At 36.9% G+C, this 26,379-nt stretch overlaps 3 protein-coding genes and 1 pseudogene across 7 annotated transcripts; 2 read left to right on the plus strand and 2 right to left on the minus strand.

Moving 5' to 3' along the window:
* Positions 1–14,235: 14,235 nt before the first annotated feature.
* LOC112178172 lies at positions 14,236–16,229 on the plus strand (annotated as a pseudogene).
* An 869-nt stretch (positions 16,230–17,098) lies between these two features.
* Positions 17,099–18,683, plus strand: LOC112178173 (snRNA-activating protein complex subunit). Its single transcript, XM_024316361.2, has one exon. It carries the CDS (start codon positions 17,099–17,101, stop codon positions 18,515–18,517), a length of 1,419 nt encoding a protein of 472 aa, XP_024172129.1. The 3' UTR covers positions 18,518–18,683.
* A 225-nt stretch (positions 18,684–18,908) lies between these two features.
* Positions 18,909–20,948, minus strand: LOC112179750 (elongation factor 1-gamma). Its single transcript, XM_024318229.2, has 2 exons — positions 20,535–20,948; positions 18,909–19,364 (listed from the first exon to the last, which is right to left on the minus strand). The coding sequence occupies exons 1-2, from the start codon at positions 20,893–20,895 to the stop codon at positions 19,324–19,326; spliced, it is 402 nt and encodes a 133-aa protein (XP_024173997.2). The 5' UTR covers positions 20,896–20,948; the 3' UTR covers positions 18,909–19,323.
* Positions 20,949–20,950: 2 nt separating this feature from the next.
* Positions 20,951–26,379, minus strand: LOC112179749 (putative pentatricopeptide repeat-containing protein At1g02420). 5 transcript variants are annotated; one of them, XM_040511646.1, is made up of 7 exons: positions 24,284–26,379; positions 23,024–23,178; positions 22,105–22,884; positions 21,636–21,786; positions 21,498–21,558; positions 21,356–21,408; positions 20,951–20,969 (listed from the first exon to the last, which is right to left on the minus strand). In XM_040511646.1, exon 1 carries the CDS (start codon positions 26,278–26,280, stop codon positions 24,757–24,759), a length of 1,524 nt encoding a protein of 507 aa, XP_040367580.1. In that variant the 5' UTR covers positions 26,281–26,379; the 3' UTR covers positions 20,951–20,969; positions 21,356–21,408; positions 21,498–21,558; positions 21,636–21,786; positions 22,105–22,884; positions 23,024–23,178; positions 24,284–24,756. The 5 variants fall into 5 exon arrangements, with proteins under 5 accessions (XP_040367580.1, XP_040367578.1, XP_040367581.1 ...); XM_040511647.1 differs by having other exon boundaries at positions 20,952–20,969; positions 22,798–22,884; XM_040511644.1 differs by having other exon boundaries at positions 22,105–23,178.

Raw genomic sequence — 26,379 nt, forward strand, 5'->3', positions numbered from 1 at the left:
CTCGAGGGAGATTCAAGTGAGGAAAAGTCGCCTCAAGGATGATTAAGTGGGTTAAGTATTGTATGAAAAATGAAAAACAACACCATGGCAGCCATAGGCATGACCATGCCATGCATAGTAAGTTAGGAGCATTCCTTAACTCAGAAGCAAGCCGTAAATAAAATCCCAAACCTTTACTTAAGTTGAAATATATTTCCATTATGCCATACATTATGATTTAAGATTCTGTAATTGTTGGTTACAAATCAATATTTTTTTCGATGACAAAATCAATATTTTTTTAGCCGAAACCCTTCTAATGAGGACCACTAAAATAAAGACTAGTTGAGGACTTTCTAATCAATGGTTTGGGAGACTCACTTTTTGATCACATTATGGCAAATCAACTGTTAGATGTATATGTATATATGAGTACATAATTTTTGAAAATTTTCATCTAAATTGTTAATCGTTAAGGTAGCAAATTAGTTCAAATCGATGGACGAATCAAATTTATTAAACATGAATCATTCATGCTCATAACTAATAAATCACGATTATGAATATTTTAATGATTTTCAATTTCATTGAAAAATTACATAAATATCTAAACATTTAATAGTTGATTTGCAGAAATATGATATAAAAGTGGGGTGCGGCTAGAATGCGCCCTGCACACCGTGCGCCCCTGTGGGGCCAGCAATGCTGGCGTCTTCCTGTCCACAAAATTGGCATGAGAAGGGCATGGAAGGAAATTCACATTTAACTACCGTTAACAGTAATAAATGTCTCCGTTACGGTAAAATTGTTCAACTCTCTAAAGCTGTTGCTGCTCGTTCAAATTTAAAGCCTCTGTACAAAATCCTTCTCTATATGTTTAGCTCTAAGATCTCTAACCTTAGCAGATTTCTAGACCAACAAATGAATAACAGCATCATTACTTGTGCATATATCAGTCTCTGATCTTCAAGCTCTTCACCATCTCATGAGTTCCTGATCTTTGACATTAACAGACCCATTACCTTTCTTAGCAATCTACTGCTTCAGCTATCCGACATTCCTACTCCTCTCAACAAGCAGCTCAAACTCCTAACAGTAATAACCTGGAGATCCGAAAGCCCAAGTACCAAGTGCAATAGGTTCCCATCAGTTACCCCGTAGTCCCTTACCCGAGAAATGTTCCTAGCCAATTCCCTACCTTCAAAATTTCACAAGAAAAACCATTCTCAGTTTAAAGGTAATCATTACTGTTGTGCATGGACGACGGAGCTCTCGATTCCACTCCGACTTGTGTCCTACTTCTCAAGGGGTGAAATTCAGAGTGAACCCAGAATCTCCCTAACGGCCGCCGGAACAATAAACTCAGACGAGGTCTGATGCACTTAAAACATCAATTCGATAAAAACTCAACTATAATCGAAACCAAGTAGAGCAACACGTAAAGCACGAAGAGAGGATCACGATTCATATCTCATGCACCTCATACGGTGGCCGGAGTCGCCGGAAAAAGCCCAAGAATTGCCGGGAAACCCAAACCTTTCGAGCTTCGATTCTCTCCTCCTCCTCGACGTATGAATTATCCGTGACCAGAAACGTGTCGACAATGAAGAGACGCATCGAACACGATCAATCTGCCACCATGTCTTCGTCGAAGGATTAAGTTTCAGTTTGGTTTAGCTTCCGGTCGTCGAGCTGGAGAAACGGGTCGCTAGATCAGAAGCTTCTGGGGCCGTTTGGACCGTCAATCTGATCTCCCCTCTTATATAGTCTCTCATAAATGATTTTACACTGCTACAATGAAGGCGGGTGTTTTCGACAGCTCAGATTGCACCATAGATTTTCTTTTCATTTAGTATTAATTTCTATAATTTCCAAACTTCGAAAAATCATAACAATTAGTGTGGGTATTCGAAAAATTCTTCGAAAATTTTTACAAACTCGTCACATTGTGTATTTTATTTTCGAATAAAATACCTTCCAAAACTAAAATATATTCAGATGTACGACTCAGATCGCTCCATTTCAAAATCTTTTCCATTTACCAATTTTTATAATTCTGAATCATAATATATAGCTCAAGTGTCCGAAAGATTTTGTGAAAATTACCGTAAACTCATCACTTTGTGTATTTTTTATCAAGTCCAAAATTTAAAGATTTCACATTAAAAAAAAAATTTTGAAGCAACCTTAAACTCTAAATGATAAATACTCATCAATCTAAAACTCTCATAACCAATGCTTCACAATTTCTTTTCTCAATCCGTTAGTGCAAACACTCTTATGGGTGGTGTATTAACCATATAAAAAATTTGGGATATTTATATGTCCATGGTTCGGCACCCCTTAGAGAAGCATATGCGTACATTAGGTTTGACCTCTTTGACTGATATGAAAACGACGGTCGACCGGGTTAATATTTTTCCATGAAACCTATTAATACGTGTTAAATACATGAATAATACCAAATTTTTCAATTTTCAATTTTGATTATGTGAATCACACAAAATTCTTATATGTCTACTAATGCATGTTTATTGGTTGTAAGGAAAAGTGCACCTTTCAAAATGAACAAGGTGGAGGAAACAAAAGTTGACAAATTCGACCGTTAGATGTGATCAAGGCAGAAAAATATAGTTGTGGTAAAAATTATATATGTTTTCGTTATCGTTTCACGCAGTCAAACCTAAACTCTAAATACCCATCAAACTAAAATGCTTGTACCCACTCCCTCGCAACTTCTTTTCTTGATCCGCCAGTGCTCGCATGCTCGTGGGAACGAGCTGTATGAACATATGTAAAAATTTTGAGACTTTTATCTTCCCATGATTCTACTCCCGTTGGGGAAGCATGAGCGTATATTGATTTGACCCCTTTAACCAATATGAAAACGAATGCCGACACGGTTAATTTTTTTACACTGTACCTATTAATAAGCATTAAATACATGAGTAATGTCAAATATATCAATTTTTAATTTTGATTATTTGGATCACCCAAATCCTTATATGCTTACTTAAGTTCTCTATCATGTTTATTGGTTGTAGGAAAAAATATACATTCTAAAATGAACAAGATGGAGGAAATAGAAATCCGCAAATTCGACCGTTGGATGTGATCAAGGCGGGGAAATATGCCTATGGTAAAAATTCTTACAATATTAGTTTGGATTGCACAAAATTTCGATTTTTTGGATTGCACAAAATTCTTACAAGTCTACTAATGTGGTATAACTAGTTTATTAGTTGTAATGAAAAGTATACCTTCCATGAGCAACAATGTGTAGGAAATAGATTTTATCAAAATCGACTGTAGGATGTTATCACGATAAGAATAAATGGTTATGGTCAAAATTTCAGCTATTTTCGTCGTTATTTGGTTCTCGATCTCCTAGGTCAACCCTAAACCTAAAAGACCACATAAAACTAAAATGCTCATGACCACTTACTCACAACTTATTTTTTCAATCTGTTAGCTCTCACACTCTCGTGGGTATAATCTATATAACTTAATATAAAAGTTTTGGAAAGTTTATCTCTTCATAATTTAGCTCCCCTTAGGGAAGTAGAAGTGTATAGAGGGTTGACCGCTTTATTTAACGGCGAAATGAAGACGAATCGGGTTAATTTTTTTACACAGTACCTAATAATATATTATAAATAGATGGATAATGTCAAACTGATCGATTTTCTATTTCAATTATTTAGATCGCACAAAATGCTTACATGCCCACTAATGTTTACTTATTAGTTACGTGTAGAAGTATACCTTCCATGACAAACAAGGTGGATGAAATATAATTTATCAAATTCGACCGTTAGATATGATCACGACATAAAGAAATGATTATGGTCAAAATTTCAATTCTTTTCGTCGTAATTTGGGTCTCGATCTACGTGGTCAACCTTAAACCCTAAATACACATAAAACTAAATGCTCATTACCGCTCACTCGCAACTTACTTTTTCGATCTGTCAGCTTTTACACTCTCATGGGTATGATCTATATAACCTAATGGAAAAATTTTGGAAAATTTATCTCTTCGTGATTAAGCTCTCCTTAGGGAAGTAGAAGCATATAAAGGGTTGACCGCTTTATTTAATGTTGAAATGACGACAGATCGGGTTAATTTTTTTACACAGTATCTAATAATACACTATAAATAGATGGATAATGTCAAACTGATCGATTTTCAATTTCGATTATTTAGATCGCACAAAATGCTTACATGCCTACTAATGTAGTTTAACTTTATTTATTAGTTACATGTAGAAGTATACCTTCCATGACAAACAAGGTGGATGAAATATAATTTATCAAATTCGACCGTTAGATATGATCACGAAATAAAGAAAAGGTTATGGTCAAAATTTCAATTCTTTTCGTCGTAATTTGGGTCTCGATCTACATGGTCAACCTTAAACCCTAAATACACATAAAACTAAAATGCTCAATACCGCTCATCGCAACTTATTTTTTCGATCTGTCAGCTCTCACGCTCTCGTGAGTAGGAGCTATATCAAATAATGTAAAAATTTAGAGAATTTTATCTCATCAAGGGTCGGCTCCCCTTAGGGAAGTAGACGCTTTTAAAGGGTTGACCGGTTTATTTCATGTCGAAATGACGGCGAATTGAGTTAATTTTTTTTACACAATACCTATTAATACGCTATAAATAGATGGGTAATATCAAATTTATCAATTTTTAATTTCAATTTTTTAGATCGCACAAAATTTTTATTTGTCTACTAAAGTAGTATAACTAGTTTATTAGTTGTAATTAAAAGTATACCTTCCATGAGCAACAATGTGTAGGAAATAAATTTTATCAAAATCGACCGTAGGATGTTATCATGATAAGAATAAATGGTTATGGTCAAAATTTCAGCTATTTTCGTCGTTATTTGGTTCTCGATCTCCTAAGTCAACCCTAAACCTAAAAGACCACATAAAACTAAAATGCTCATGACCACTTACTCACAACTTATTTTTTCAATCTGTCAGCTCTCACACTCTCGTGGGTAAAATCTATATAACTTAATATAAAAGTTTTGGAAAGTTTATTTCTTCATAATTTAGCTCCCCTTAGGGAAGTAGAAGTGTATAGAGGGTTGACCGCTTTATTTAACGTCGAAATGAAGACGGATTGGGTTAATTTTTTTACACGATAATTAATAATACACTATAAATAGATGGGTAATGTCGAACTGATTGATTTAAAATTCAATTATTCGGATTGCACAAAATGCTTACGTTCCTACTAATGTAGTCTAATTTATTAGTTCTACATAAATGTATATCTTCTATGAAAAACAAGGCGGAGGAAATAGAATTTATCAAATTCAACCGTCAGATACTATTACGATAGAAAGATATGGTTATGGTCAGAATTTCAATTTTTTTCATTGTAGTTTGGGTCTCGATCCACGTGGTCAACTATAAACCTAAATACACATAAAACTAATATTCACATAACCACTTATACACAACTTCTTTTTTCAAGTTGTCAGCTCTCACACTCGCATGGACATAAGGTATGTCAATAAATGCAAAAATTTTAGAAATTTTATCTTCTCATGGTTTCGCTTCCCTTAGATAAATATAAAAGTATAAAGGGTTGACCGTTTTGTTCGATGTCGAAATGACAGCGGAACGAGTTAATTTTTTTACATAGTACCTATTAATACCCATAAATCTATGAGTAATGTCAAATTTATTGTTTTTCAATTTTAATTATTTGGATCGGACAAAGTCCGTATATGTCTACTAATGTGGCTTAACTTGTTTATTAGTTGTATCAAATAATATGCATTCCATCAGGAATAATGTGGAGGAAATAGATTATATCAAAATCGACCGTTAGATATTATCATAATAAGAAGAAATGATCATGGTCAAAATTTTAACTATTTTTGTTTTTATTTGTGTCTTGATCTACTAGGTCAAACCTAAACCGAAAATACCACATAAAACTAAAATGCTCATAACCGCTTACTCACAACTTATTTTTTCGATCTGTCAGCTCTTACACTCTCGTGGGTATGATCTATATAACTTAATGTAAAAATTTCAGAAAGTTTATGTATTCGATTTTCATTTTTGAGTTTGCGGAATGGTAGAAATAGCTATGTGTCTACTAGTGTTGTTTAACTGGTACATTACTTATATAGTAAAGGACTTTTCAAAATGACAAGGAGGAAGAAACCGAATCTTCTCAAACTAACCGTTGGACAAAATGATTGAAATATTTTATGTTTGTTGTAAAAAAATCAACTTTCATCATTGTTTTGACTTCGATTCATATGGTCAACCGATGAAACCTTATTAATTAAATTCCTCTAAGGGCAAACCCATCAAGGCATAAGACATTGGGGAAACCGACCGTTAGATGCAACGATTGAGATATTTTATATTCGTGTTCAAAATATTATCCGCTTTCGATTTAGTCTCAACAATGATCTACTCGGTCAACCATAATGTATTTATTTTTACTAACACTAAAACACAAATTGCCAATCCATTATTATTGCTATGATAGCATTTTTCATGACCATTTCTCAAATGAAATATGTATTACCCATATACAAGAACTCGAGAGACATGATTTTCGAGCGATTAATTTTTATAAACACTTAAATGTTAAATTTATAAATAAAGTTTAATCAATTTAACGTCTAATTAAACTTTTGTTTTAACTTTTTCCTTTTCATTTCATTTTTGTGTCACTAATATCGTCCAAACGAGAACTATAACCAATAAATTTGAACTAACTAATTAAATTGGAACAAAAGAAAGTTAAACAACAAAAAATAAAAAGACAACAACAAACCCACAAGAAGCAAATGGGAATGAGCTGGCTCGATCCCTTGTTGCCACCATCAATTCATTATGCCTTAGCCACCGCACCACAGCAGTGGATTCCTTAATGTGGTATTTCGTTTATATTTTCATTTTCAACGCTTAAACTGGTTGTCTCCCCCGCCGTCCTTCACCAGCATTACAGAGTTACATCTTCAAACACTAACATGTTCAACAGACCTCAGATTCCTCCCCCAATAAACAGACCTCAGATTCAACATTTAAATATTTAGTTTCAACATTTAAATTCCTAAAACCATATATTTTTAATCAAACACAATCAAGATTGATTCTCGACTTCTTGGTTAGAATGGTTCTTGATTCCAGCGGCGAGGCAGTAGCTGTACAAGCGGTTGGGGATGGGAGGAGGTTCAGACTGAGCTGACCGGTGCGAAGACGGTGAGCGACGGCGACTGGGAGATGATGGATTTTTTGCCGGAATCGGAGCGGTCTCGACGAGGTTGGTGATGGTTTGGCCGCAGGAGAAGGAGAGGAGAGACGGAAGAGTTTGAAGATTTTAAACTAGATTTTACCATGGAAGAAGAGTTAATACTAGATTTACCACTTGAGATTTGATTACCAAATAGCCCCTACCGTTGACGGTGTTAAGAGGCGCACCGTGCGCAGGGCGCATTCCAGAATTTTCCTTTAAGAGTGGCTCTAATATAAAAATTATAAACTACTTTCTTATTTTAATAGTCCTGGTTAGAATGGGCCAACTTCTTAAACTATGCTACATTGAAAAATGTGAAAGTTAGTTACATGAAGTATCTTTCTATTGCCCAAAAAACGTAGATGTCATGTGGAATCTTTACCACTTCATTTATTGTCGTTTTCTGTGAAGAAAAAAACAAAAGCAAGAGAATTTCATGTCCTTTTGCTTTTTTCCTTTTGTTTATTGTAAAAAAAAAATACTAATTAGAGAAAAATCTAATAGAATATAAATAGATTTCTTAGGTCAGCCTAAACTAGAGAACAGCACCACTAACATTGAGATAATTACAAACTTTTGAATATGAATCGTGATACAAATTAAGCAAACCATCATAGGTAGTCTAGTTGGAAAGAGCTTTCAAGTGTGGACAATTTAGCATTTAATGAAAGGGTTTTTCTAAATGTACCCAACAAAGTTCTAAACATACCCAGAATATTTTTTTTAATTACCTTTAATTTATGTTAAATTTAATAAACTGATTTGCCTAAAATGCCTTGAAAAACAATGTATCAAGCAAAACCAAACACACTCTCTGACTCTACACGTCTCTACCCAAATCTTTATGCTTGTTCATCCCCATCATGCGGTACCTAGATTTCTGCATAGGCTCAACGGTGGACAACAATTCATGTAGTAAAAAAGAACAGGCCACTGCATTTTGAATCTTTGTTCATGATACGCTAAAAGCAAGCGCATAATTTAACTCTGAAATGTCATCGTTAGTATATAGTAAATAGGGATCGTTCTATTCCTGGGATTGAGGGTACACCTGTAATTGCAAAAACAAATTAATACAAGTAAAAAGTATTATTTACAAAAATAAAACAAAGAATAAAAATATATACAAATGAACACAAAAGGGGGTTTTAGGATTATTAAATTAAAAACTAAAATAAATAAAATAAAGAAAATGTAAAAAAACATATATACACGGGTGGAATGAGAGAACAAAGATCAAAACCGAAACTATGATCAAATTCGATTAAATCCTAATATTGTTCATCTAAGTCATGAGAAAGGAGTTGATCATGTGAAATATTCGAAAGCAAATAATTTCCCATTTTTTACTTTTCAGTGCTAATTAACCTAAGTGAAAGCACAAAGATTAATCCTATCAAACATGTAATCAAGCCCTAGAAAGCTAGTCAATCATGACATGTTTAACGCATTAAGAATAAAGAAAGGCTATCAACTCAAGTGTGCAACTTAGTATGAAAAAGTCCACCTAATTGCAATCCTCTTTAATTAAATTCGGTTTTTGTCCAAAACCTTTACTACTTCGATTCAAGTTACACAAAATAAAAAGTTGATTTCATGTTCTTAAACCTAGCACCATTCATATCAAAACCCTAAGTGTTTCGAACCACATAAGATTAAAATACAAAAGATATCTATAAAGCAAATTTAATTAAACAAACTCACATAAGCAACTCTCGAATTACAATATAAGAGTCGAAATTCTCATTTAATCATAAAAATTCCAGAAATAATAATTTTGTTCAATCATGAATGTCAACTAAAACAAAACCAACGAAATTCAAACAAAGGTTACAAAGTAGAGGTCGAATTACACCGTGGATGGAAGATGAGGATGGATGATTTTCGTTGTGATCCTTGAAGCTTGAAAGCAAGTCTTCAATGGTGGATGGTGGAGGAATAGGTCACGGCTCCTTCTTCTCTTGCTTCTTCGGCCTTGCTTGAAATCCGTGGCTTGCGTTAGAGGATGGAGAGAATTTTCTGAATGAAGAGGTGTTTGTTGTGGTGGTGTTGTTGTGTGATGTGTTGTTGTGTGATGGTGTGTAGAATTGTGTAGAGAATGCTCCTATTTATAGGAGGATGGCAACTTAGTCTCCAAGTCTTCAAGATTGATCCACACAGCATTAGCCAATCAGAGAACGCCACGTCAGCTCTGTTATGTCATCCAACCAATAAGAAACCTCCAATTTAACACCTTGATTTAGGGAGATTATTTTTGAATTAATTGCATGATTATTTTCTGATTTATCTCCTCAAATAACTATCCAATCATGCCACACAGCTTCGACCAATCACAGAATGCCATGTCAGCTCTGCCATGTCACTCAACCAATCAAAAAGCTCCAAAATAAATCCATAATCTTTCCAAATATATTATTGCTGATTTTCCCAAGATTTAATCTGATTTTTCTCTTAATTTTCGGCCAAAATACTCTTGAGTGAAAATAGGAATGAATCTGGACTTGTTTTGGACCTTTTCTCCCTTAAATCTCTCCATGGCGTCATTATCCTTGATCATGTCTTGATTTTTGACATTAACTCCATGATTTTCACATTATCTCCATGATTTCCCATGCAAAAATCAGATTTAATCTCCCATAATATCTCCCACGTCATCATGTTGTCTCCTAATGCCTTCAGGTTTCCTAGCCTCATCAGGATTCCTGCGTTGACTGGGATTCCTAGTTGGACCAGGAAAACTCCATTTCTTCATTTCAGCTCATTTCTTCTCCATTTATTTCAATGTACCTATAAAATAAAAACTAAATTAAAAATGATTAAATAAAGGAAATAACTAAGAAAAATATGAGGAGATAATTATTAAAACGTCGCATAAAAATGCTCCTATCAGTTCAATTGCAAAACACATGTTTCTGCCAAAATTATAACCGAACTAATACGTGCATTCCCAAGAATTGCTTGTGTGCCCAACTTGAGGTCCCTCCACATCAATTAGAAGATATTTGATCATTATTTGCTATATTTCTCATCTTTGGCAGATTCTATACTCCAATAACTGTCCCACACTCCAACACTGAGATATTTCAAAATCCAACTTCAGATCCACAACAAAGAACCTACCATAGGCTTACCTGATCGATAATTGATATATTTTTTTTTAAGTCTAAGGCTCAATACATGCTCTTAATTATATGGCGTTGTTATTCTATCCATGGAAAAATCCGTTCTTTTTTTTTCCTTTTAATTAATCAATTATTAATTTATGAACTAGTCTGATAATAATGAATGAGATCTCTTATATATATATATATATATATATATATAAATATATATATATATAGAAGTTTTGTTGCTGCAATGCTGCAAGCATTGTCCGATCATGGTTTTTATAGTGCTCAGAAGCACAAAACAAATAAATCTCCTGATCTCAGCTGAGTAGGGTATGATGGGGATGAACGAGTATAAAGATCTAGATAGAAAGTTTTGTTTTGCTGGGTACATTGTTTTCTAGGGCATTTTGGGAAATAAGTTGGTTAAATTTAACATAAATTAAAGGTAATTAAAAGAAAATATTTTGCTGGATACACTTAGAACTTTGCTGGGTACATTTAGAAAGACCCTTAATGAAATCCTTAAAAATCTGTATACTTTTGAATATCTGCAGATTTGAATGAATAATTCTAAATCTTAATTGAATACATCAAGATTTTAAAGAATTGTTTAAAATTTCAATTGAATACCCATAACTTTCAAAATACAAAAAAATCTTGTAAACTCTTAAATGAATACACCCCCCTTAGATTCGAATCTCATCGATACTGATTGAAGTTTAAATTTCAAAATATTCTTTGTGGTCAGAGAGAAGAAGCATTTTATGACTCCCCAGCACGGATTAGATGTGGGCTCAAAAAGTCTTTGAGAATACTGTGTGATATCGATAACAAAATTGATACAGATTAAGCATAAAGGAAACCAAAACTTTAGTTGATAACTCCATCCAAAAACGAACTAGGATCTGACAGAGGAACAAAAGCCTTAATCGAGCCAGGATCTGAACTAGAAGCAAAATTCGGATTATACTTGGATCTAACTTATAATAGGGCGAACTAATGATCACGCACGACGATCTAACGTGATCCGAGGACTTGCATGTATCACCGACAACCAAAACCAAACATACACCGAAGTGAAGCAAGAAAGCGTACTCCGTACCCAAACTGAGGCGAGGTCAGCGCGCCGATTACATTCTCGTCAATTTATGGTTCTCCAGGCAATCGGGATTCGGGAGCCACCCTACCCTTGAAACCCTCCTCGACGACACACAATTCTGGATCAACCTCCCGCGCCTCAACAAGCCTTCCTCATTCCAGGTGCTCAACGCCGCCGTCTCGCCAGAGCTGCCTGTTGATGTGTCCATATGGGAAGTGAAGTGCGATTCGGCATCGATGGGGCTGCCAGTGAGTCCATGGCAATGTATGAGCCGGAACAAGTGATTAGTAGCTTGCCCTGCTCACATTGTTACCTTGGAAACTGCATTGTCCAGTGGCTGGAGATCAGTCACCTGTGTCCATTGTGCCGGTACGCAATGCCGACTGTGGAGGAAGTGCCTGGAACGGAGTAAGGGAGGTTGCATTGGCTGCTAATCCTTCACAACTCTGGGTCTCTGGCTTTTGCCGCATGCCGAAAGGTAGTTTCCTAGTTGCTAGTTTATAGTGAAACAAATTATATAAGCTTGAATAATTTGTTGCCAGTGTATGTAGTAACAATGCAATACACTTGTGCATTTACTGTGTAGATTTTAATCAAGAAGCAACCATTTAAGCAACCATTAGTCAAGTCAGTCATTGCTCTAGTCTTTGATCATTTGCATTGCTGTTGCATATGTAGTGGGTAATTCTACTGGTCTTAACAAAACTTCTCATCTCTGTTTCCACTTATAGTGCAACTGTTTTTGAAAAACTAGTTTGGTAAACTGTCACCATTCTACGAAATTTGTTATTGACTCAAATTGAGAGGGCTGAGAGGCATATTGAAAGTCTACAGAGGGAAAAAAAGAGACTTGGAAGTTGAGTTGGATGGAATTCAATCCATGCATCAGAGAGGGGAGCTCAAGGTAAGAGTTGAAGAAAGGGAGTAAGAAATAGAATAATTATAAGTCATATAATGAGCAGAGAACTAGTACTGTTGAAGTTCTTCAAGGGCTTCTGGACAGTGAATGCGCAGCCACATGCAGATGCACACAATACGGCAGAAGCCCTCTCTCATCAGCTACAAACGGCAGAAGCAAGAATTGACATCTGTTCGCCTGAATGAAACAGCATTGAATAGTAAGCTCAGGAGTGCTTCACAAGGGAAACGTTTAAGGGTAGAGGACCATGAAATGAATGTGGACTCTGTTCAAGACGGGTTATTGAGTGACTGGATTATAAGAGTAAATAAAAGGTCTAGGAGCACTACTAGCCCTCTAAAGCACCCCCAAACAGAAGATAGTGGTTCAGTATTCAAAGAGGTGATGATAGCCACAGTCAGCAAACCAATCCAGAAGACTATACAAAGTTTAACAAAGCATTATCTTGGTGCTCTTCTTTCAGAAGTCATGAACCAGTAAAGCTCTTCTACAAAAGGTTAACAACTTAACATGTTAATGCTGCTCGCTACCGACATTAACAACTCCTTAGGCGACTGTAGTATTTCGTCTTTTATGTTTTAGCTCAAGTTATTTTTCTTTTTTGAAACACTAGTAGCTTATGTTGTATGTCTTTATGCATTAGGAACCTGGAATTCATAATGGGATTCTTCTTCTTGTGCTGCTATAATCTGAATAATGCGTGTGTGTATTTTTAAATGATAATGTAATATACTTTATCTGCTAAGTGAAACAGGTCTTAAAGAGGCGTTCACCTGGAAAAGAGTCGGAGGACAGTATGCCTGTATTAATTAATCAGGTCCTATCAGGTGCACAGTCTCTCTGACTTAACCATCATTCTTTTTTTGTGATATTGGGTTGATGGACAGGAGAGAATCCTAATTGCCAGATGAACCCTTTGCAACAAAATTGAAGATACCTGCTCCTCCAGCAACTTTTTGTTGCTATTTATTTCTATATTTTAACATTTCACTGTATTTTTCTTTCTCATTTATTTGGCATCGATCAATACTGATATTTAGTGGCTATTTGTCAGTTCCGTTGTATTGTTGTGGATAAATTGCAATATCAACATGTGTTTGTTCGAATCACTCCTTTGTAGATGCTGTTCCTAATGACAATTATCATTGCGACCGCTTTATCAAGTCTGGAGTTGATTTATGATAAACCTTCTTCATGCCTTTCCCACTTTATAGATTTTATGAGTATGTGGCATAGGTTTTTCTCTGGCATTGTTTCATGTAGATGCTGATTTTTAATTTTTTTTAGCTGAGGTTCTAAAGAGAGTGATCTTTCATATGTTGCTTTTTTTTCTTGCCTATTTATTTGCACTCTTTTTGAATCTGCGAACACAGTGAGAAATTCTTTTTCTCCAGGAAAAATTAGAGAGATTTGTAGAATAGAATCATAGATAAAGCTGTATGTCTATTTGGAAATCAATACCGTGAAGGAATCTGCATCTTAATTGCCAGATGAACCCCTTGTTTTTTTTTTTTTTTTTTCTGTTGCTATTTATTTCTTTCTGTAAAGGATTTTCTGCTTCTTTAAGGAAGAGAATTTCCCACTTCTTGGGGGTAAAAGCTTTCACCTTTTTTTTTTTTTTGGAGAAGGAAATCCTTTACCCAAAAGCACTAGGGAAATCCAATGGCCTTGCAAAAGAGATGTACACCTAGTCTAGTTTTCAAATATCTTTCTTATCATTTTTCATATCCTTTTGTATTCTGGGAGACAAGAATTTCTGATGAGATTGCGAGCTCCCATTCATCATCCAAAGCGACAAGTCTTGTAGAGTATCAAAAGGCAATTGTCACAGAATGTCAGAATGTATCTTCTATCCGAAAACAAAAAGGAAGAGATTTCTTGCAGCGAGGAAGATGAAGAAGAAGACGATGAGGGCTTCAATGAGGACTGGAGGCTCTAAGGCGTGCCTGTATGCTCACTGGCAGAGACCCCGATGACATTGACATAGACAATGATATTGACATTGACATGGACAACGATATTGATGACCTTGAGTTGGTCCACAAAATTAAGAGCCAATTCTCGGATTCTTCAACTGGCGAGCCTCTTCCTCGTAGTACTTTGTCACCAGCCACTGTCTCCGACGACTACGAAACTCTACTTGCCATTCGAAAACGTTTCTCTGCCTACGAGAACAATGCTCACTAAATAAGTGCACAACAGATTGAACTTTCTTGTTGCAGCGAATCAGTAGAGGAAGCTTGCAACGTAGAGACATCTACAACTGACAATTCTTGCAGGCCATCTATTATGTCTCCACCCGAAATTTCAGGCTTCCCAAAGTCTACACTGGCTTTTATGGATGCCATTAATAAGAACAGATCCTGTCAGAAGTTTCTTTGAAGTAAGCTAATACAAATCCAAGCAAAAATAGAGGAGAACAACAAACTGAAGCAGCGTGTCAAAATCCTTAGAGACTTTCAACTTCATTGCAAAAGAAGAACAGGGGAGGCATTGTCCCAAAAGAAGGATCCTCGTGTGCGGTTAATTTTAAAGAAAAGGCCAAGAGGGACTTCAAGGGATTCAATAAAGCCTCCTCATGACGACGACGATGGAGCTACGTTTTATGGCCCTGCAGAAAATTCACATGTTGCTAACTACAGAATGACGATGTTGACCAAATTTCCGGACCGAAAAAACTGGTCAAAGGTAGAAAAGGAAAATCTTCTGAAGGGAATAAGACAACAGTTTCAGGAAATGGTGCTTCAATATCATGGAGGAAACTCAAATGTCAACGACATTGATGACGTTTTGGCTTCAATCAAAGATGTTGAGATTACTTCTCGTAGCATTAGAGAGTTCCTGCCTAAGGTTAACTAGCAGCAGTTGGCTTCCATGTATGTTCCTGGTCGTTCCGGTGAAGAACGTGAAGCAAGGTGGTTGAACTGGGAGGATCCCTTAATCAACCATGAACCATGGACTGTAGATGAGGACAAAAGAATTCTGGAGCTTGTTCAGAAGCAGGGGGTCAATGATTGGATTGATATAGCACCTGCATCACTAGTTCTAAAAGGGATTAACAGGACTCCATTTCAGTGCTTGGCACGCAATCAAAGGAGTCTAAATGCTTTCATACTGAAAGGTGAATGGAGCAAGGAAGAGGATGCGAAACTCAACTCTGCTGTAGAAGTGTTTGGTGAGGGTGATTGGCTGTCCGTGGCTTCTGCTTTAGGAGGAAGAACTGGTACGCAAAGCTCTAATAGATGGAAAAAAGCAATTCATCCAACCAGGACAAGAAAAGGTAAGTGGACTTTAGAGGAAGACACATGCCTGATTGTGGCTCATATTCTTTTCGGGGGGACTAAAAATTGGAATAAAATAGCTCAGTTTGTGCGGGGGCAAACTCAGGTACAATGTCGAGATAGGTTTGTCAACTCTTTAGAACGTTCTTTGAAGTTCGGTGAATGGACTGAAGAAGAAGACTCGATCCTGAGAGCAGCAATTGGAGAGCATGGACATTGCTGGTCAAAAGTTTCTGTCTGTGTACCTCAGCGGACTGATAATATGTGCTGGAGGAGATGGAAGGTGTTGTTTCCAGAAGAAGTGCTGTTGCTCAGAGAAGAGAGGAGAATACGTAAAGCTGCTCTTATCCGCAATTTTGCTGATCGCGAGAAAGAACGTCCAGCTCTTGGCCCTAATGATTTTCTTGTAGCAGAGGCTACTTCAACAAAAACTTCTACTTTTCCTAGGAAGACTGGGAATATAAAAAAAGGATCACAATCTGGAAAGAAAAACAATATCTCTTCGAATTGTCAAGTTATAAAGAAGATTAGACCCAAGAGGCGTAAAAACTAGGATCAAATTTGTTCTGATTAGGCTGACATATGTAATGGGGATGATGCTCAGATTGAGATGATACTATTGCTTGCTTTGCACATACAGTAAAGATGATAAAGCTTTAAGTTGCTGGTTTTTCTGTCCAAACAAGTTGCCCCATGCATCTTGAGAATCAAAGAGTCCTCTAGGTTGCAAACAATTTCAGCCATGCCTGATCGGTAAGCAGAGAAGGGCTCAATGCATGACAACGCTACGTCCACTACCTTGCACAATCTTGTGCAGCATGCTATGCCTGTCTGCTATACATACAATATGCAAAATTTGGCTCAGATTAAGAGATGTCTTGTAAAATAGAAAGAAAATTTGGTGGGATTAAGGAATGCTAAAGATTAATTGTTGGGAAATATGCTACCTGATCTGTAACTTTTGAAATAATCATGTCTCTACAATTTTTTTTTTTTGGTAAGCATGTCTCTACAATTTTAAATTTGTATTACTATATAGTAAGTTACTAAATAAAATTGTGAGTTTGCAACCTCATTCCAAAATACTTGAAACTAGTACAAGTCATCAACACCATATATACCCCATCACCTCCAATTTGAAAAGAAAGAGTTTGGTAATAATCGATGCCAAGTTTCAGAGAGAGATTTCCTAATACGATAAGGTTTCCTCGCTGTCTAAGTTTATGGGGTATATGTTTTTTACTTTCTAGGTTGTTATTCCTTTTTCTATTAGACGTCATCTTGCTATCATAATCAGGTCTTCTATAAAAGCACAATTTAGATTGTATTTTTCATTAGAATACCAAAAAAAAAATAGGTATATATAACTAGTTGTTTAACCATTAGGTTTATAATCTCCGCCTACCTCTCTAATCTATACAGATGGCAGAGAGCAGCAAAAATGCTGGTGTTGAATACCAAGAAGACACCAATGGCAAAAAATTTGATCGTGGTGAGGAGGAGGAGGAGCTTTCAGTTCTGAGAGGGGGACCCCTCTACGTTCATAATCTGATGAGTCCAATCACCAGTGTCCCTTTCTTCCAGTCTTCGATTCTCCAACAACTGCAGGATTTAGAGGTAGAAGTATCTTCAGTTTCATCTCAAGTTTCTGACGAAGACATCTCGGTGGATGAGCTCAAGATCATCAGTGAGGAAGAATTAGTAGATATGGCTATCAAGGAAGTACTTAAGGATGATGAAAAAGCTCCCAATGATGGGATAGCAGATGACCTTGAGACATCAGATGATAGAACTTGTAAAAAGAAACCAAGGAAAAGAAAAGAAAGGGAGACAAATGCTCTTGAGGACACTTACAGGGACAAGAAGGTTTTTTGGTCACATATTGCAAAGAAGGTGGAGGATATTAAGAAAATCAAAGAAAAGCAGGATGAAGATAAAGCAGCTGTTACACTGCATTCATACAACCCTAGTCTGAAAATCGAGGGTCGCCGTGCTGTCACATCATCCTCAAGAACAATTGAAAGGCTAAAGCCCCTCAGGTCTGCAAGTTCCGCAGTAAAGGTAAAGTCATGCAGCAACAGTAGCATTCAGGACTACATACCTGTGCAACATCCAGAAGTTGCTCTTACAGTCGAGGTTTACCATAATGTGAAAATCTGGATCAAGACACAAGAATTCTTGGTACTAGGGAGACAAAGCTTAACTGAATTGAGAGATAAGATATACTGCTTAACAGACCATGTGATGCGAAAGGATCCATCAGGATATTTCCTCATTGAGGATACATTCTACAATGATTTGCGTGACCCCTCGGCATTAGACTACAGTGAGCCTATACTTGATTGGCTTACAAACTCAAGAGATAATGCTCTTCAAAAATGGGAATCCATTTTAGGTGGAGCTAACATGCAAAAGCAGAAAAAACTAGCAGTTGTTGACGGTATAAAAGGCTCACAATTGCCTCATTATAGAGTTATTGACATGCACAAGACAAAGTTTAGGGACTTGAAATTTCGACTTGGTGCTGGTTATCTGTATTGTCACCAGGGAGACTGCAGGCACACCATTGTAATTAGAGACATGCGATTGCTTCATCCGGAGGATGTACAGAACAGTGCAGTTTATCCGATACTGTTATTCCAACTGAAGCTACATGTACGAAAATGTAATGTTTGTAGGATATATAGAGCCACAAAGGTGACTGTAGATGACAAATATGCTCCGGAGAACCCTTGCTACTTCTGCGAGCAGTGCTATTACCTTCTTCACTATAAGGGTGATGGTTCTCTGCATTATCAGGACTTTGAAGTGTATGATTATCAGCACGATCAACCGCGTTGATGCATTGATGTCTTTGTAGAATGCCACCAAAGTACATTCCTCTTCATGTATTTTATATTACTTCTCCTTTTATTCCTTGATTTGGCTGTCTCTGCACGTCACAGCAATGTGAATACGAAAATCGGCCATCATTACGCTCATGAATGTGCTGTGCAATTCTGTAGAAATCGAATATCTGCATAGTGCAGTTCAATATATGTAGAGAAAAGCATGATTGTATATATTGCATATGTATCTGAAGGTTGCACTCATCTGAATTTGAAATTAGCTGAACCAAGTCCTTTTTTTTTATTGAATACTTTGACTACAAGCCTGTTCTCCTTCAATGACTAGGGATTTGATTATTCTTACATGAGGTATTGCAACTACTTCTCTATAGAGTTATTATTAATAAGCTCAAAATAATTGCGGCTGAAAGATGTTATATCATATGTGAACAAGATCCTACAATGACACAAAAGGGAAAGAACAGCAAAACAGTGTTTGAAACACAACCAGACTGAAAGACCTTCTAAAGAAATCCTGAAATGTTACATTAGCCTCTTGGAAAAACCTATTCCCATCACTTGAAACATTTGGCATCCAACAATGGCTCCCCCTCAAAGGGCTCATGATCTTCAATCATCTGATTCACACGCTCTTTTTGATCCTCATCAGTGATATCAACCTTCCGCCAATCATACAGTTTCATGTCATAACACTCATCCATTATGAACTGGGGAATTTCTTGCCCGCGGAACAGCCACAAGCCCTTCACCTTGAAAGGAGTCTCAGAGCCAATCACCAACATCTTCCCAAAAGCATACTTACAAGCCAAATCCATTTGCTGTAGAAAACCGCCCACCTTATTCAGAGTGACGAATGAAACAGTATTTTCATCATTGTACTTGTACTTGCAAAACCAAAGAGAGTAACCTTCGGGATCATACATTTCCCAGAATCCAGCAAGAAGTGAGTATCAATATAAAGTATACATGAAATTCTCTTCACGAACATTGAATTCATAACAAGAAAAGCAATCATGAAAACCTTAGAACTGGATGGCTAAAGACAGTTTAAATTCCTAGGTGCAAGGATAAATCTCATCCAGAAGGAAAAGTTTCCCAGCATCTGACAATATGTGTGCATTCTAAATTTCTTAGAGGAATCAAGTTCAAAAGCTGTCACATGCTCACATGTGTATTAATAGATATATAAAAAACTACAAAGAATGCATTCCTTGCCTAGCAATGAGAGAAATACTGAAAAGGTGAAGGAGAAACAGCAGCAGCATGGCAACAAGATGGCAAAGAGAGTAAGATGCAATAGCATGAGATGTGAAAAGGTCAATAACCAGTGAGAGAGGGTAACAAATGTTGATATACTGTGACTCAAATGTTCATATTTTGGGTGATTTGAAGTTATATAGAAAGCCATGAATAAGTATGAACTTAAAACCATGGCAGAATATTTCCACTACGGAGACAGGTAATTTAGCCAATATAAAGCAACAACTGGAAGCTTCAACACTATCTAATGTAATTGAAGGTCTACTTTACTGACTTGCTCCTTTATTGAGGTCTGACCAAAATAAGGGTCGTACAGCTTTCTGTGAAGTGCTAGACACTATTCTTTGCTATATCTTACTATTAATTAAGCTTCGTTTCTCATCAAGAAGATTGGAACCAAAATAAGGCCACCAAATGGAAACACCAATAATGTGAAATAAGACTAGTAGTCTAGAACATAGCTACTACTGTAGGTCATAAAGCAACAATCATAGAAAATAAAAGTTCCATTTATTAAAGAGCACAAAAGTAACTGAACAAAAGAGAATAAACAGCATGGGACTCAGTACAAAATGGACCTAATATATTTTAGAAGAGATACAAATTGCATAAGAGAATGCAGGAGGATACTACATAGTATATACTGGCTGAAAATGCAATACCACATTCGCACTAGTGAGATTTGTGACAAAATGAAAACACAGTGTGCTAGCATGCATAGATTAACGAAGGTGATAAGGAATCACCCCTAACAGCAACCTCACGGAAGTTGGTCTTTGTGTTTGAATAAAGTCTTTTCCATTCATCCAATATCATCTTGCTAGGAGGCAAAAGATCAAGAGGATTCTTTGCCTTGGTCTTGGGTGCCTCCTCTTCCTGAGCAGACTCTTCTACTTTAGGTTCTGTTGGTTCTTTCTTGGCCTCTTTATTCGTCTGAACCTTGACCTTTGTTTCTGCAGATTCCTTAGGCTGTGAAGGCTTCATCACTAACTGAACAGCTGGAATAGATTCTGCTTGTTTCACCTCCCCCAATATCTTGCGAAAATTAGGAAGATTAACCAATGTCCAAAAGTATCTCTCAACATGAGGAAGGTAAACAGCATAACCCATACGCTGTTTCAACCATCACAACATATTGGCATCAATCTCCAAAGATGCAAAATCTATCCATTGCTCCACAAAGGCTGTCAAAGTGAAATAACAGCGTAAAGTGATTATTTTGGTATATCATCTGAAGTGTAAATAACCGACATTGGAAATCATTATCACGATCCCTGGTCCGTAGTAAATACATTTAGCATTACATGAATGACCTACAACTGAATCGTAAACATCAGTCCTACAACCTGAAAATATGACTCAGCTGACATTGTAACTCCAAAGTCTTCTCACAATGTGTGCCGGTAAAGATTTAACATTAATCCAAGAAAGATGATTTTGACAGTTAAAAGAACTACCAAAGTCCACTTGGAATTTGTAATATACCAATGGGACCCTTAAGGAGACTTACTGTAGAACATCAAGTAGACATATAGAAGTTGTACAACTGAGAGAGCCTTTATTTGCTTACATGTTCAAATAAGGAAGAACCAAACAGAGTATTATTTGCCTTCAAGCTAGTAACTGCAGCAAGTGAAAACACACAGTCAAGTTCAACCTCTGACTATAATTCCTAGAGATAAATTCAAAAACCTATGATATAGTCCTCTCACCATAGTGTACAATGGCATTGCTCTCGAAAACAGGACCAACAGGTGTTTCTAACAAAGGAACCTACACGTCAAAAGCCATTCCCGGTAAGCAAAACATAGCAAACATACATTTTAGACCTGCAAAGAAATAAAGCTCACCTTCCCAATAGGGGGTCAATTTGAGAAAATTGGCAGTCTTATTGGACATCCCCATCTCAAAATTCTTCACCAATTCAAGGTTCACACCACTGTACTTGGCAGCAATACGTGCCTTGCAACCATTTTTATTGGTCTTCCAATCATGCAACACCTAAATAGTAAAGCAAACACACAAAAGTATCATGTACTTATAAATAGTAAGATACATACATTCTAACATACAATACTGTTCATCTACTATATTCACTAATTCCAGTACTGTGGCCACTGTACAAGGTGGTGTAATGGAACAATGCTTCGAGTTTGTACCATAATCAGTATAAGCTTCCAAATGGAAAATTAAAGAAGACTTATACTCTTCAGCCATGGTTCACAACTTCACATTGTCACTTCGAATGAATACAAGTGAAGGGTTTGATAAAATATTCAATCCCAAAACGCAGAATTGTAAAAGAAGAAAAATGGTTACCAGAGATATTTTGGGTCAACAGTAATCTCCTTTGAGAGAGAGAGAGAGAGAGAGAGAGAGGCATGTGGAACGCGGTGATAGGTAGCTCGCTTATGGTTCAGTAAAGACAAAAATAGATGTCGTCTCTTTCTTTTGGCGGGAATAGCAAAGCTTCTTTCAGAACTGAGTGTCAATACACCAGAGTTCGGATTGTCTTAAATACCCCTATCAAACTAAATTATAGGAATATAAACTCCTCAGATTATGTGAGGGTAAAATCGTAATGTCAGCGTATCTAGCTCATTCGCTGCCACTAACCCACTGTAATTGCAATTACCCAGAGATCTGATGTCATTATCACTTCTCAGGTGTATACCAGTTAACCCACTTACCCACAGCACTTTTCTACTGGTTAATTTGCTATGAAGTTGCATTGGTACAGCTATTACCTAATTTACTAGCTATTGTAGTTTTCTTTTCTTTCAAATATATCTAACATAGAAGGTGAATCATTTGTTGAGAACAAATTGTATAGACTATCTTCAACTTTTTTTACTTTCTGGTAACATTAGTTTGTTGTTCTATTAAATTGAAAAACGATTACAAGCTGAAAAAGCGCATGAAACACCAAACGGGAAAAACCATCACCCCACTTACAGCAGTGAAAATGTAAACTATTGACCATAAGAAACCATCAGACATAAAAGTACCAACCCAACATTACTGAGCTTGAAAGCTTTTGCCTCAGCACACAGCCACGGAATGACATCTACAGACATGCCTACCAACTTTTCCGACAAACTACATCATCAGAAAAACATTGTATTACCGAATAATGCAATATGGTTATCATAGAAACCCTTGGAAGAGCGGCCTTTTATCAGGTCAGCAAAGATGATCAAGCAAACAGCATATAATGCATTATGGTTAGGTCCCATACTTTGAGCTGAAGCTGCCTCCACTCTGCTGCACATGCTCAGGAATAACTGCAAGTGCACAAACTTCCAAGTCCTTGCTATCATCTGATGGGACAAAGGTTGTGAAAATGGCTCTGTTGTGATTTTGCCTCACAGATACAATTTCCTTACTGTAATTCTGTGAAAGAACATTATAATGAAATTTGCATTAAAATTTTTTTTACATGTAAATGAAACAATTAAGTATTCAGAAATTCAGCACAGGAAAGGCACCAGATACTTCAGAGAAAACATGAAAAGACCTGGGGAATAAAGAACAGCTCATAGTATATTCACGTCCATTCAATATTAGATGATAGTATCTTTGTTTGAACTTAGGTACATGGCCTTGCAGCATAAGGGAGAAACAAAGTGAAATTTCACTTCAATCATGCCAATAGCATCACAAGAATCAATTCTGGGGTTTGATTTGAGATAGTTCACAATTAAAGACATCACTAGTTCCATTATGATTTGTAAAAGATATAATGCCATTAAAACAAATAAACATGAAAAAGAAGTCAATGTTGATGACACCATTGGCAAAAAACTGAAACAGATTTTACAAAAAAGAATCAAAATGAGAAAAAAGAGCTGTTAAATGGCAGTGTCAATAAAGGGTTACATTAGGAAAACCAGAAAGTTCACAGGTAATGGTGTCGTAGTGGCAAAAGTTAAAGGATGTGCAGGACCAGAACGCAAGTCAGTAGTAGTGGGGGTTGTGGGTATATAGCAGTCATGAAAGAAGATGACCCGAGTTCAACCCAGTATTTGTTATGTTCAAGAGCAGAAATAATAGAATATCTTTATCTTCTTCTCTTATAAGAAAACATTTTTCACATAAAGCATATATCATAGGTATATGTATATATCTAATTTTGTAGAAGAAAATATTTTATTAGAAAGAAGAAGAAATACAAATAGAAGAAATCCATGGCCTAGAGCTGAGACAAATACGAACAAGTAAAAGATGCATTGATCATACATAGAGAGATGTCTGCATGTAAGCGTGTATGTCTGGAATCTTTAGGAACAGGTTATATTTCAGCATGAAACATACTCCTGAGCAACTATTTGGATATAAATTCTTCAGGCAGTAAAGATTTTCATCAATACAAATGACTTTCACCAGAATGGAGCCTGCCTGATATATGCAATAGGAGAGACCGAACTACTTATATTTATGTAACAAAAGCAGTAGCAAACAAACACATATGAAAAAAGTTGAAATGATAAGTTCTTACCCGACTCTAACTGGATACTTGTCTAACCGAATTAGAGGGAAGTTGGGAAATTAGTGGAACAAGCAGTCTCAGTGGGTGAGCCAGCGACTTCACCGTGTTAAAGGCCAGTAAATAGTGACATCAGCATTTTTGAGACTGCGTAACTTTCCCAACCGGACTATAAATTGACAACTTGCTCCTTTTCAATAAAAAATCAACAACAGAGAACCTAGTTCAATGGCCCATGCCACTGGGCAAAATAGCTAGACCAACTGAATTTGCCACCCAGTATAACCATGTCACAGGAAAAGGCCCAGGCCAACAAAAAGATCTGAGTGCCGAATCGAGATTCTTAGGAGTTAACACTTCACATGGCAAGCTTCTGTAACCCAATTGTGTAACGCACCTCTTTTGATATATCAATCAGCAATTTTGCAGCATTAGTTATCACCATTGCCAATTAATGACTTGACACAACTCACCAGTATACTTTTTCAAGCAAGTGGTTCTGAGCGTGGTACCTCTGTTGACCTATCCATACTCTCAGGAAGATGGATTGAAGAGCCAAAAAGTGCCATTTTCTCTGTCAAGTTCTTGAGGGCCTCATGCTTGTTTGCCAGTTCCATAAGCACCTTGATCCTTCTAAAGGAAACATTACTTGGCTTATGCCCCTTCTCCACCATCTGCAAGAAGCACGTTTCTGCTTCTGTTAGTTTACCCATATCACACAGCAAATCAAACAGCACATCAGATACCAATATATAAGACCCAAAACCCCTCTCCACCATTTCATTCCACAGCTGCAATGCCATATCCACCTTTTCCAGCCTCTTAAACAACCTGATCAGGAACATGCACGACTGTGTATTTGGCAGACACCCAGTATGCATCATTCTCCCATACAAGCTCCAAGAGTTCTGCAAGTCACTTGACCAGAAGAAAACCCTAAAGAACAAATTGTAAGTAGTTGCATTTGGACTCAAACCATTACTTATCATCTCCTCCACCAACCCATTAGCATCACCAAGCCTCTTTGCAATGCAAAAATTCCTAATGGCAGCATTGTATGCCGCAACATCTGGGTAGCACCCAAGCTCCTTCATTTCCTTCAACACATCTCTGGCTTTATCAGGCTGACCAACCAACCCCAATCCCCCAATGACACAAGTATACGTGATCTTATCCGGTGATATATCCTCGTCATGCATTTTTTCCATCAACTTAAACGCTTTCTCCATTTCCCTATTCTTACTATAAACATCGATCAAACAATTGTACGAAACAATATCAGGTTTCAGACCAATCTCCCCCATCTCCTCGAAAAACCCCTCAGCATCCTCCGATGACTTCCAACCCGATAACAATATATTAAAGGTCTGCAAATTCGGCCTAAAGCTCTGCTTCAGCTTATGATACACATTCCTAGCATCTGTCATACTCTTCTCTTGACAAAGAGTCCTCAACAACGCATTGAAACAAGCTGTGTCGAATTCGGGCACAAGCTTCTTGAACTCTCTAAAACACTCCACAGTCTCCCTAACAGAACAAACCTTAGCAATCCTAGCTAAAACAACCATCACAGTACGAGGAGTTATCAAATTCCTATCCTTACTCTTGATCTCAACCAAAACCTCCCACATCTTTTCGAACATTCGACTTCTTCCCAACATATAAAGCATTGTGTCAAGTGCAAATGTGGTGTGATAAAACCCTCTCCTATTCCCAGTGTAATTGAAAAACTCGAGAGCGTGTAAAGGGTTTCCATGGCTGAACCTGGCCCGCTTCAGAACCTCATCTATCAAATCATTTGAGAGGAAAACACCGCTCGATTTCAAGTTTTGCTTCAAGTTTTGGGAACGGGTGGAGCTACTGACTATGCGGTAGACAGTGTCGACGTCACTGTCGATTGGGGTTTGGGAAGAGAGTAATCGAGGGAGAAAGAAAATTGGGTTTTGCGGCGAGTACCTGAAAAATGGTGATGGGGATGAGAGGGGTTTAGCTTTTAGTGCCATCATCATCTCCGTTGAAATAAAAGCTTGATTGACCCAGAAATGAATTGCAGCTCTGTTTTGCACTGGGTTCTGGAGAGAACACTGTTGCAATGAGATGGGCCGTAA

The sequence above is a fragment of the Rosa chinensis genome, chromosome 7 (assembly GCF_002994745.2).
Source record: "Rosa chinensis cultivar Old Blush chromosome 7, RchiOBHm-V2, whole genome shotgun sequence".
NCBI lineage: Eukaryota > Viridiplantae > Streptophyta > Magnoliopsida > Rosales > Rosaceae > Rosa > Rosa chinensis.

Bases quoted from the DNA above. Each gene is read 5' to 3' on its own strand.
- LOC112178173 (XM_024316361.2), top strand. From the start codon at position 17,099: ATGGCAGAGAGCAGCAAAAATGCTGGTGTTGAATACCAAGAAGACACC.
- LOC112179750 (XM_024318229.2), bottom strand. From the start codon at position 20,895: ATGGGTTATGCTGTTTACCTTCCTCATGTTGAGAGATACTTTTGGACA. The intron at 19,365-20,534 runs GGGGTGATTCCT...GTCACTCTGAAT, and splicing joins CTTCCGTGAGGTTGCTGTTA to AAGGTGGGCGGTTTTCTACA.
- LOC112179749 (XM_040511646.1), bottom strand. From the start codon at position 26,280: ATGATGATGGCACTAAAAGCTAAACCCCTCTCATCCCCATCACCATTT.